Source organism: Mercenaria mercenaria, chromosome 17 (genome assembly GCF_021730395.1).
Source record: "Mercenaria mercenaria strain notata chromosome 17, MADL_Memer_1, whole genome shotgun sequence".
NCBI classification, from domain to species: domain Eukaryota; kingdom Metazoa; phylum Mollusca; class Bivalvia; order Venerida; family Veneridae; genus Mercenaria; species Mercenaria mercenaria.
Window position 1 is genome coordinate 40,796,777 of NC_069377.1, and position 13,613 is coordinate 40,810,389.

Sequence of the window (13,613 nt, forward strand, 5' to 3'; positions counted from 1 at the left end):
CCGTCCCTAGATTTGCCACCTAATGCCACTCTTTGCCACTTATTTCCATGAAAAAAGGGTGGCAGTTGGTGTAAATAGGTGGCATTAGTTGGCGTTTGGTGTAATTCAGCTCTTTTTTCCACCTAAGTGGTAAATTTGCCACCAAAAGCCACTTTATTTTGGTGGCATTTAAGTGGCATTAGGTGTAAATTTGAACATAGTTTTTCTTTATGGTGGCAGAAAGGTGTAAATTGGTGGAAAGTAGAACATAGCTTTTTTTTATGGTGGAAATTGAGTGGCGTTTAGTGGAAAATAGGGACTTAGCAAATTTTCTTGGTGGCGAATAGGTGGAAAAAAAACTTAGAAATTTTTGTGATGTTTGATTTAAAAGAGAACTGTAAGACACTGGATTACCCTGTACAAAAATCTTCACATGGACTCAGGTTGGAATCAAGGTATAATGCTAAACTTCAAACTTCAGGCCTAATTGACACGGAACCTGACTTTGCTAAAACTCTACATTGACAACAGCTCGTAAAACACAAAATGCTCCCTGCCCCCTTGATACATTCAGTTACTGTACAAGAAACAGAAATCACTTGGTCACTGTGCACTGGAGATTTGATGTACTACCTTTAAACCAATAATTATGGGTCATTAGCCAGTCATAAGTGACTTCTGTATCAAATGTGATCTTAGACAAAAGCATTCTCTAGTTATTGGGCAAAAAAGTTCTAATGTTCTGGGTCAATGTAACCTAGACCTTTGACCATCGACTGACCTCAAAATCAGTAGGGGTCGTCTACCGTTCATGATCAACCTCCCTATTTAGTTTCATGATCCTAGGTCAAAGAGTTCTCAAATTAACATCTGGAAACAGCTTAACTGTTCCAGCTCACTGTGACCTTGACCTTTGACCTACTGAACTAAAAATCTTTAGGAGTTATCTGCTAACTATGTTCAACCTTCCCATTTACTTTCATGATCCTAGGCTCAAGAGTACTAGAGTTATCATCTGGAAACTGTTTAACTGTTCCAGGTCACTGTGATTTCGACCTTTGACCTACTGGCCTCCAAGTCAATATAGTCACTGCTGGTCATGACCAACCTACATATAAAGTTTCATGATCTTAGGCCCAAGCGTTCTTGAGTTATCATCTGGAAAACCGATTGGTCTACATACCAAATGACCGACAGACTGACCAACATCTGCAAAACAGTATACCCAGGCTCCTTCTTCAAAGGGTTTCATTAAAATGAGAATAAGTCTATGCTGACTGTAGCTGGACAAAAATAATATTCAGAGTGGTATACAGAAAATTTGAATTTTTGTTATTTTGTGAGACAGAATATTTATTACTTATTATATCTTTGCATTATATTCAATGAAAGACAGAAAAAGGTGGAAAATAGGTGGCAACTAGTGGAAATTAGCTGTACTAGCTGAATCTGAAAAGATCTTTTTAAATGTGTCTGCAGTGTATTATTTCTGCATGAGTGAAAGTTGGTTAAAGATAAGATTAATGATAGATCAAGTTACAAGCTCCCACACAAGTGTATAGAAACAATCCCAGGTGGAATTTGGGTCAGTTAAGATTTATATATGCAGGCAAACATCAGGTCAGATGCAAAGAAATAGTTCTTGCCTTTTCTCTTCATTAATTGAAATAAAAAGAAGTGTTTATAAAAAGGATGTTTTTACAATAGCTTTTCAACTTATGGACTTGACACCTTCTTTAGCTGACCAAGAAAGTGTATGTGTGGAATCAATTTATCTGTGTAGTAATACCAAATTTTGAAATCTGGCATTTGATGAGTCAGCCGGGGAGAAAATGGAAACACATTGTGAGAGGTAACAATATTATACTGCTTATTTTTTTTTTAATTATTACTGTCTTTAACATTGTCTTAATTACTTACTCTTAACAAATACTTGAATTTTAAAACAACATTTACCAAACTGCTTTAAATTAAAATCAACAAATCTCCTTTTATGTCTTAGGAAGTTTGGCAGATGGATAAATCCCAGATATATTTTCTGGAATATAGCTCAATCATGTTTATAACACTGCTTGTAAAATTGTATCATTTTGTAATTACATTTGTATTTACATTATTGATTAGCACTTAGGATACAATATGTACTTTAAACTGTTCATACCAGGTTCCTTCTGTGAAAAAAGTGCAACTTTGTGACATGATACGCCTTCCTGACTGTATATACCTGGGCAGCATACAGCTTATTGCGGCATAAAAGAAACATATCAAGATAATTTTGAATCGGGTAAATATTATTTGTTTTTATAAAAGCTAATGTTTAAATAACCCTTAATTTTTAAAGAATACACTAATTAATAGAATTTCCTGGCATATATATGATAAATATTAATTATAAATGTGATGAAAAACCCAAGTGCTACTATTACCTTTTGCCAAAGGCGGAGGGATATTATTTTTGGCGTTGTCCTTTCTTTTTTATCTGTCCGTCAGATTAACTGAAAATGCTTGTAATTGGAAAAATATTTTTATAGTTTTGTCTACAGAATCACTAAACCTCATGTAATTATTATAAGCTAATTAACACTGCTTAACACGTAATAGAAAGAGCATTGAAACTCGAGGGTAAACGATTTGTACGAGGGGGCGTAGCCCCCGAGTAAAAATCGTTTACCCGAGAGTTTTAATGTTCTTTCTGTTTTGTATCATAGCCATCCATATATGGTAGTTGTAGGCGTTCCACATTGCCATATACAGCAGTTCAGTGAGTACTTAAAATCCTTGCTTTACAAATGTGTAAAGCCCAGGTAAAATAAACCAATGCTAGAGCAGAAAATCAATAAAATACACGTCGCTGTCTACTGTTCCAGACATGCTGGCATACTTTCCTATCCAACAGTGCGGTAACTAGAGTGCGGGTATTAAATACCTGCACACTTTTAGTTACCGCACCCTGTAGTCAGAGTATACGAATTACCTGCACCAAATTTGTTAAGAAAAAACACCAAGCTATGATACAATGCTCAATTGTATCATAGCTCGGTGTTTTTTCTTAACAAATTTGGTGCAGGTAATTCGTATACTCTTGAGTACAGAGTGCGGTAACTAAAAGTGTGCAGGTATTTAATACCCGCACGCTAGTTACCGCACTGTTAGATAGGAAAGTATGCCATAGTGTCTGGAACAGTAGGCAGCAACGTGTATTTTATTGATTTTCTGCTCTAGCATTGGTTTATTTTACCTGGGCTTTACACATTTGTAAAGCAAGGGTTTTAAGTACTCACTGAACTGCTGTATATGGCAATGTGGACCGCCTAAAACTACCATATATGGATGGCTATGATACAAAACAGAAAGAACATTAAAACTCTCGGGTAAACGATTTATACTCGGGGGCTACGCCCCCTCGTACAAATCGTTTACCCTCTAGTTTCAATGCTCTTTCTATTACTTATTTACCTAGTAAAAAAAGTATTTCCCCTTGATTTGGTAAAAAATGGGGATTTTTCCTGTATCTATTGATGGAACTTCATGAAACTTTACAAAAATGTAGATCACTACAGGACAGCATTGCATGTGCAATTTCCATCAGGATCACTTCAGTAACTAGAGTTATTGCCCTTTAATTGTTTTTAAATCCGTAAATTCTTACATAACAAGTAATCCATTGATAAATATTCATGAAATTTGACACAAGGTGTAAATCACCTTAGAGCAATGGTGCTTCCACATCTTTCATCAATTCTCAAGTTCTTGTTATTGATTCAAGATGCATATATTTCCACAAAACAATGTAACTGTTTGAGTGAATAGAATTTTTTCTACAATGTAGGTTTTGATTAAACTTCTCACAGTTATAATAAAGATGTTGCATATTACTGTGAAATCGTTTTTATTCGTGTAGGACGAATTTTCGCGTATTTCGCGCTAGAACGGATGCGTGAATTTAAGACTGTGCTGTTATTATTTTTCAATTTATTTTTTCACTTATAAATTGAAAATGTGCGAATGAAAGCCCGCACGAAAGTCCTTTTTACGTTTGCGTGAAATTTCATGCCAGTGAATTTAAATGATTTCACAGTATTTTACATAGATTAAATTTGACAATGTAGAGTTTTTTGTTATGTCAGTGAGTTAGTTTAGTCTTTCGATTTCATATATTTCCTAGAGGAAATTTACAATTTTTCTGCAAAATTATTCAGAATGTTAGAAAAATATATCTATTAATAGATGTATGGTTTGCTGTTACAGATTGTGTGCTGGAAAAATGGCCTTACATCCAAAGGAGTGAAATTTGGAGAGTCATTTGCCATCTACTTAAGCCATCCTGGAATATGAAGAAATAAGACTTCATTGACAACATCCTGATCCTCGTGTTCAGATCTTTTGTGATTTCTTGTGAAGAGTCTTTGATTTTTCATAAAAATAAAAAATATATTAATATGATATGATTTTTGCTTATTACTGAGTTTTTTTCCATTTCAGCAGGTGCAGCCGATTTCCACTAGTTGCCACGTATTTTCCTACTATTGCCAGCTATTTGGTGGCATTTAGTGGAAAATAGGACTGCCACCATAGTGGCGGTTTGGTGAAATTTTGTCCGCTTACTGCCACCTATTTGGTGGCGATTGGTGGAAGTAAGTGGCGTTTAGTGGAAAATAGATTTTACACCATAATGGTGGCATTTTAGTGGTAATTTGTCTAAATACTCCACTTACTGCCACCATGAAGGTGGCTATTGGTGTAATTAAATGGCAAACAAATTTTCCACCATAATGGTGGCATAATGGTGTAAATCTGTCTAAATACTCCACGTATTGCCACCTAAAGGTGTACACAAGTGGAAAGAGGTGGAATTTAGTTGAAAACGGGTTTACCAGTCTGTCCTGTTCATTTTTTCACCATTTTGGTGGCATTTTAGGTGGCATTTTGGTGGAAAATTGTCTAAATACTCCACCATTGAAAAGGGTGGCATTATAGTGGCAATTCTAGGGACGGGGATCTTCCAAACAAAATGTACGGGGATTGGCATTTTTTTGGTGTACTTTTGGGGAATATTTTGCATTTTTCAGCAATCAATGATCAGTTATCCTTGCAATGTATGCAGAAAAAGGTTGATATTTTTAGCTCACCTGTCACATAATGACAAGGTGGGGTTTTGTGATCACCCTTCATCCGTCATCTGTGCGTCCGCCCGTTAACAATTTCTTGTCTGCACGATAGAGGTTTCATTTATGATTTTATTTTAACCAAACTTGCACACAACTTGTATCACCATAAGATCTCGGTTCCTTTCTTGAACTGGCCAGATCCCATTATGGGTTCCAGAGTTACGGCCTCGAAAAGGGCCAGAATTAGCTATTTTGACCTTGTCTGCACAATAGCAGCTTCATTTATGATTTTATTTTAACCAAACTTGCACACAACTTGTATCACCATAAGATCTCGGTTTCTTTCTTGAACTGGCCAGATTCCCCTATGGGTTCCAGAGTAATGGCCCCTGAAAGGGCCAGAATTAGCTATTTTGACCTTGTCTGCACAATTGCAGCTTCATTTATGATTTGAATTTAATCAAACTTGCACAAAACTTGTGTCACCATAAGATCTCGGTTTCATTCTTGAACTGGCCAGATCCCATTATGGGTTCCAGAGTTATGGCTCCTGAAAGGGCCAAAATTAGCTATTTTGATCTTGTCTGCACAATAGCAGCTTCATTTATGATTTGATTTTAACCAAACTTGCACACAACTTGTATCACCACAAGATCTTGATTCCTTTCTTGAACTGGCCAGCTATTTTGGCTTTTGCAGCCATATAGAGACTTCATTTATGGTTTGATTTGATACAAACTTCCAAAATATCTTCAACAACAATAAATCTTGGATTCCATGACGAATCTGTCAGATCTAATCGTAGGTTCCAGAGTTATTTTATATCTGATTACCTCCCTTGATCGTAATCAAAATGGATTTATATCAGTAAGTACTTACCGGGTATAGGACTTCTTTGAAATTACATTATTGTCATTAGTTGGACTGAGACAATCAGAGTAGATAACTATGGACTGATTTTATTTCAAATTACCTCCCTTTATTTCAAATTAAAATGGATATATCTCTGTAACTAATGAAGATACTGATCTGAAATTTCATTTATGTCAACAGATGGACTAGGACAATCAGTGAAGATACCTATTGACTGAATTTATGACAAATTACCTCCCTTTATTTTTTATCTAAATGAATACACCTTAGCAGCTTCTAATGAGATTGATTTGAAACGTTATTTATGTCTTCCATGGTAAGAAATAGTGATAGATAACTCTTGATTGAACATTTATCGATATGAATACTTTACTAATATATTGTTATGTAGGCTTGTACTCTGTATCTTCTACATGCATATACCAATGCATGATTACCTCCCCTGATTTTAATAAAAATGGATTTATCTCGGTAAATATTTATAGAACTCATTTGAAATTCCATTATTTTCTTTAGTTGGACTGAGGCAATCAGGGTAGATAGCTATGGACTGATTTTATGTCATATTACCTCCCTTTGTTTCAAATTAAAATGGGTGTATCTCAGTAACCAATGAAAATACTGATTTGAAATGTCATTTGTGCCATCAGATGGACTTGGACAATCAGGGTAGATAACTTTTGACTGAATTTATGACAAATTACCTCCCTTTATTTTATGTAAACGAGTATATATCGGCAGCATCTAATGAGATTGGTTTTAAATGTTATTTAAGTCTTCCAGGGTAAGGAGTAGTCATGTTAGTACAAAAATGCAGCATTTGAACCTAGGACCCTCAAACTTGGTATGGAAATTGGCCCTGACTAGGTCAAAAGGGACTGTTACAAGAAAATGTTTATTCTGATGATATTTAATGTGTATGCCTATGTGCTCTATGTCAAAACTTGATCATATCAATTTGAGCAATGGTACTCCGGTGAGCGATACAGGGCCATCATGGCCCTCTTGTTTTTATTACCTTTGTGAAAGGTCAATGTCATCTGGGTTATACAGTGAGATAGTGGACCCAGCACTCACTTTGCTTGCATTTGTATTACATTTTATTAGCTTAGTTTAGAGGAATGAGGAGGGCTAATATTCTTGCCCTGGAGTTGGCATCTGCGTTTGTTAAAGATATTAATGAAGTCCAAAGCCTTCTTCATTACTGAAGGTATTCAAATGAAAGGTGCTGTACTTGCTCCTTGTGACAGTGTTCATTATTGTGACAAGTTATGTAACTCAGCCTGCACTATTTCCAGAATTATGCCCCTTTTTAACTTAGGAATTTTAGTTTAAGTTTTATAAAGTCCAATATCTTCTTCTTTACAGCAGATATTCAAATGAAACTTGCTATACATGCTTATAGTGACAATTTACATTAGGTGCTTAACACTACCTGCACACCACTATTTTCAGAGTTATGCCCTCTTTTAACTTAGAAACGTTGAATAAAAGTTTTCAAAGAATAAAGTACTGTGTTTTTTACCAGTACAGATATTATGTTAAGGCTACACACTCATCTTTCAGGTACTTACATAAGTTTCAGCATCAGGTCCCATAAGTCTTACTTGAATTTTAACAAAATTATTCCCCTTCCTGGACTTAGAAGATCATGGTTAAAGTTTTGTATACAAATTCAGGGCTTTTCATCCTTATATAACAGAGGCCGATATTCGGCCACTTCCCAATTGAAAATAAGGTCATTTTTTCCCAACTGTGGCAGAGGAACTTCCCAAAATGTAAAAAAAAATAATCACAAATAGGAAGCAATGAGCTCATTAATGATTAGGAAACCACCAACTTGTGTCCTCTGTTACATACCGCTTTTGCAGAAGGAAAAAAGGCCCTGTTTCAATAAAATGCTCTTTTCCCAAAATAAGCAATTACCGCGTATGAATTTCCCAATTTGAAAGGCCAGGGCCTCTTCCCAATTTCCTGATGAAAAGCCCTAAAATTGCTCTCTCCAAATGCAGGTATTGAGTTGAAACTGTATACAAATTATTGAGGTGGACAAAACATGATGAAAGGTGCATGTCCCACAACTCTGAATTGTATTTTTGCAAAGTTATGCCCCTTTTTGGACTTGGAAAATGCAGGTTAAAGTTTTGCTTGGAAATAACAATCTCCAAAACCATTGCAGAAACTTGGTTGATTAACTTCATACAGATGTTGGGTGCAAATTGAACAAGAGCCTCATACTTTTAACATGAATTTGGACAATATACCTATTCTTTGATATAAAATCTAATTTACTGACAGCAAGCCTTTGAATAGTATAGATATTAAGGTTTGAATGCGATGGAGTTGTCCATGTATTGTAGAAGAGCTATAAAATGATACTTGGATGGCTTGGGGGCATATTATTAGGGGGCACTGTTAGACATTCTTTTGTTCAAAATGTTCACTAAGAAATTGTAATAGCCACTCTGAAGCACCCTCTTTCCTTAAAACCTTGATCTACTCCTGGATACTGTCATGGAATTCTGCCAGAACTTACTGGTCTGGACTCTGGGATTGTTGAAGATTTTTTATGTTTTCAGTGGGAAGTGGACAGTGCAGCACTTGGAACATGGCATATTGGAAAAACTCCTGACTCGAGAGCAAGGAAGACATTGAAGAATTTTGGTGTAGATGATTATAAACATAAAGCAAGAGCTGTATGTGGATTTATTTATCTGTAATTATTTTCTTTGACATTTTTAGTTAGAAATCTAGATCAGCTATATACAGTTTGCTGAAACTCTGCTTGTAAAGAATAATGTTACTGAAAAATAACATTTGTTGTTTGAAAAATAACATTTGTTGTTTTAAGATTTACACAGAAGCAGATTTTTATTAGAGCTTTTTTATGCCCTCTCTTCTACACCCACCCCTTGTTTTTTCCTGTCCAGTCCATAACTCTGTCATTGTTGAAGTGATTTTAATGCAATACCCAGACCCCTAGCTGAGAGGTCAAGGTCAAACTTGGAGGTCAAACATCAGAAGCGCTTTTTCCTGTCTGGTCCATAACTTTGTCATCCTTGAAGGGATTCTTGATAATATTACTCGGCACAAATGTATCCCATAATGAGGTGACATGCAGACCTGGGGTAATTAAAAATGTAATTGTAATTAATTGCAATTAAATTACATTTCCTCAGTAATTGAATGTAATTTGTAATTGGGTCATTTATCAATTACATGTAATTGTAATTTAATTAATTAAAGAGCAGTTTTAGGGTGTAATTTCCAATTACATGGCACATGCTAATCCAGGTTGTTGAACAAATAGTATATTACATATGTTTATTACCACTGACACTTCACTTTAACATGCTAACTTGCATTTCATAGCTGTGAAAAATAACAATAGAATATTATGGTAGGTGTTAATCCCTTGGATATAGCTCCTTTGTTCTGATATAATTATTTTATTAGAACCAACTGGTAATCTTTGATGATGTTTGTCACTATGTTCTTGGAGAAAATGATCAAATTATGATTTGAAATTGTTATTTGCATCATTATTATTTAGATTTTTATCGGAACAAAAATTGAAATGCTTAGCATTTAGTTTTATCATTTTTATGCCCCCACTTTGGGGGGGGGCATATAGATTTGCTCTTGTCCGTCCGTCCTTCCGTCCGTCCGTCCTTCCGAAAATGTTGTGTCGCGCGTAGCTCTGAAAGTATTTGACGTAGAGTCACAAAACTTTACAGGAATGTTGGTCAGCATGTGTAGTTGTGCACCTGGGGTTTCGCGTCCGGATTCATTCAGTCATGTAGAAGTTATGGCCCCTGACTTTGTAAAAATTGGTCATTTTAATGTTGTGTCGTGCCTAGCTCCAAAAGTATATGACCTAGAGTCACAAAACTTTACAGGCATGTTGGTCAGCATGTGTAGTTGTGCACCTGGGGTTTCGCGTCCGGATTCATTCAGTCATGTAGCAGTTATGGCCCCTGACTTTGTAAAAATTGGTCATTTTAATGTTGTGTCGTGCCTAGCTCCAAAAGTATATGACCTAGAGTCACAAAACTTTACAGGCATGTTGGTCAGCATGTGTAGTTGTGCACCTGGGGTTTCGCGTCCGGATTCATCCAGTCATGTAGGAGTTATGGCCCCTGACTTAGTAAAAAATTGGTCATTTTAATGTTGTGTCGCGCATAGCCCCAAAAGTATTTGACCTAGAATCACCAAAGTTTACAGGAATGTTGGTCAGCATGTGTAGTTGTGCACCTGGGGTTTCGCATCCGGATTCATTCAGTATTGTAGGAGTTCTGGCCCCTGACTAATGTCATGTAGTGGGGGCATCTGTGTCCCATGGACACATTTCTAGTTTTTTATCTGTGATAAAATTTGTTGTATTAAATGATACAAACCACATAGCATTTGACACCATAGTTCTAACAAGATAAAATATAATTGTTGTAGACATTATGAGTATTCTACAGTTTTAGTGACATAGTTATTCTAGGAAGGCTCATGAATGTTTACATATTTTCAATGTGGTCCTTTGGATAACATGTAGTGTCAAGGATAAAAGCTTTATCAATATATGTTTAAAATGTAAATGATTAAATACTGTACTATACTAGTTAAATTTGAAACATATTGCACAACCATGATCACATAAACAGACCTCAGAGAAATACCTGATTTTACATGCATCTTCTCTAACCAAATTCTGCTTGACAATGTATTAACTATTAATTAGGGCTGACTTTTATCTCCTTTTGCAATAATATTAAAGACCAAGTGATGTACTCCCGCAAATACACATTTTACTTTGAGCTTAAATTCAATTCTGAAATAATTGAAATAAGTTTACAGGTGAATTGTCATGTATATGTAGAATAAAGTAAAGAACTTTGCTACAGTGTTCATGTAAGAAGCGCCACATTTGGTATTGTAATTGAATGTAATTAATTACAATTTGCAATGTAATTGTAATTTAATTAAATACATTGCTAATTTTCATGTAATGGTAATTGTAATTCAATTGGATATTTCTCAATGTAATTGTAATTTAATTAATTACATTTTAAAGTAATTGACCCCAGGCCTGGTGACATGTCATGCGCAGCACTCAGACCCCTAGCCCAAAGGTCAAGGTCGCATTTAAAGGTCAAAATGTCAATATAGGTTCCTGTCCAGTCCATAACTTCCTCATCCATCATACTTTAAAATTACTTGACACAAATGTTCCTCATAATGAGAAGATGTGTCATGTGCAACATCAAGATCTCTAACTCAAAGGTCAAGGTCACACTTGGAGGTCAAGCTTCAATAGGGTTTTTACCTTTGCAGTCCATAACTCTGCCATCCATCAAGGGATTTTAAATTTTTTTTCACAGATATTTCCCAAAAAATATAACATTTCTTGCACAACATGCAGACTCCTAGCTCAGAGATCAAGATCGCACCCTGAGGTCAATGTCAATAGGTTTTTTTCTCTGTCTGGTCCATAACCTATAGGTTATAAAAAAAATAATCAAACATTTACCCAGATATAACAAATCAGTTGCTACTTCCATTCAAATGAAGCCGTATATGGGGTTGGGGAATGTACTTTTTAGCTCACCTGAGCCACAGGCTCATGGTGAGCTATTGTGACTGCTCAATGTCCATCGTGCGTCGTGTGTCCGTCAACATTTTCTAAAAAAATCTTCTTCTTGAAAACCACTGGGCAGAATTACACCAAACTTCACAGGAATGATTCTTGGGTGGCCCCCTTTCAAAATTATTCAAAGAATTGAATTCCATGCAGAACTCTGGTTGCCATGGCAACTGAAAGGAAAAACTTTAAAAATCTTCTTCTCAAAAACCAGAAGACCTAGAGCTTAGATATTTGGTTTGAAGCATTGCCTAGTGGACCTCTAGCAAATTTGTTCAAATCATGACCCCGGGTTCAAAATTGACCCCGCCCCAGGGGTCACTTGATTTTACATAGGAAAATCTTAAAAAATCTTCTTCTCAAAAACCAGAAGCCCTAGAGCTTAGATATTTGACATGTAGCATTGCCTAGTGGACCTCTACAAAGTTTTTTCAAATCAAGACCCTCGGGGTCAAAATTGACCCCGCCCCAGGGGTCACTTGATTTTACATAGGAAAATGTTCAAAAAGTTTCTAAAAATAAACCAGAAGGCCTAGATCTTAGATATTTGACATGTAGCATTGCCTAGTAGACTTCTACAAAATTTATTCAAATCTTGACCCCCGGGGTCAAATTGACCCTGCTCCATGGGGTTACTTGATTGTACATAGAAAAATCTTTAAAATTTTCTAAAAATAAACCAGAAGGCCTAGAGCTTAGATATTTGACATGTAGCATTGCCAAGTGGACCTCTACAAAATTTATACAAATCATGACCCCCGGGGTTAAAATTGACCCCGCCTGAGGGGTCACTTGATTTTAAATAGGAAAATCTTCAAAAATTTTCTAAAAATAAACCAGAAGGCCTAGAGCTTAGGTATTTGGCATGTAGCATTGCCAAGTGGACCTCTACAAAATTTGTTCAAATCATGACCCCCGGGGTCAAAATTGACCCTGCCCCAAGGGTCACTTGATTTTACATAGGAAAATCTTCAAAATATTTCTAAAAATAAACCAGAAGGCCTAGATCTTAGATATTTGACATGTAGCATTGACTAGTAGACTTCTATAAAATTTGTTCAAATCATGACCCCTGGGGTCAAATTGACCCTGCCCCATTGGGTTACTTGATTGTACATAGAAAAATCTTCAAAATTTTCTAAAAATAAACCAGAAGGCCTAGAGCTTATATATTTGACATGTAGCATTGCCTAGTGGACCTCTACAAAATTTGTTCAAATCTTGACCCCCCCCCCCCCCTCCCAGGGTCAAATTGATTTAAAATTAGTTTTTTGTTTCTATATGTGAGAATATTTTTTACAGTTTATGTGTTTATGATATCCTTTTAAACATCCGAATTTTTAAAAATTATCTAGCTAAAACACAAGCACACTACAATATTTCTTTATGTGCTGAATTTTCTCAGATTACAAAATTTCATGACTCCTTATGTGAATTAGGGGTCAGTAGTTTGTGCTGTATGACCTTGATCTATATTCAGCATGTTTTTTTTGACTAAAGCCAAAACTCCAGAAAACAAAATATGAATATCTATTTGTGATATCATGTAGTTAAACACCTATTGAATAGATTACTGGTCAGTAGTTTAAACTGTTTAGCTTCTAGCCTCATTCAAATTGTTTTGTTTATTAACTACGAAATAAATGTATAATATAGATACAGAAGAAAATAGTTTAATTGGATTCCATATTGAAGAGTTTTTCTTGCTTGCACAACTACCTTGTTAAGCCATGTTTCTCTCAGTTAATCTTCCTATTAACATTTCACATCTACATTCTTTTAAGGTAAATAAAGATGACTTCACAAGGTACGATGTAATATTTGGTATGGATGAAGCAAATATGGAGTAAGTACCTTTTAGTTTTTCTGGATTTTATGCCTTCATGTGCTCAAGTGCTCTGTCCATTTGTGTGTTTATTAGTTTGTCTGTCCTTGATCTGAAACTGTTTGTGCCTGAACACTAAAACAGTTATTATATATGTGTGACCAGTTCTATATTTTAGATATATTTTATTATGAAA

The 13,613-nt window shown here is 35.5% G+C and overlaps 1 protein-coding gene and 1 long non-coding RNA gene across 2 annotated transcripts in view; both read left to right on the plus strand.

Annotated features, from left to right (window-relative positions):
- LOC123536505 (low molecular weight phosphotyrosine protein phosphatase-like) overlaps positions 1-13,613 on the plus strand; it is a 31,555-nt gene that overhangs the window by 5,716 nt on the left and 12,226 nt on the right. Inside the window, exons 3-4 of the mRNA XM_053528010.1 lie at positions 8,540-8,656; positions 13,377-13,438. Of these exons, the coding sequence (XP_053383985.1) occupies positions 8,540-8,656; positions 13,377-13,438 (179 nt within the window). The remainder of the gene's footprint in view (positions 1-8,539; positions 8,657-13,376; positions 13,439-13,613) is intronic.
- Positions 1,176-4,812, plus strand: LOC128550058 (uncharacterized). The gene is made up of 3 exons (XR_008368010.1): positions 1,176-1,831; positions 2,144-2,263; positions 4,228-4,812. It is a non-coding gene; the product is annotated as an uncharacterized LOC128550058 (long non-coding RNA).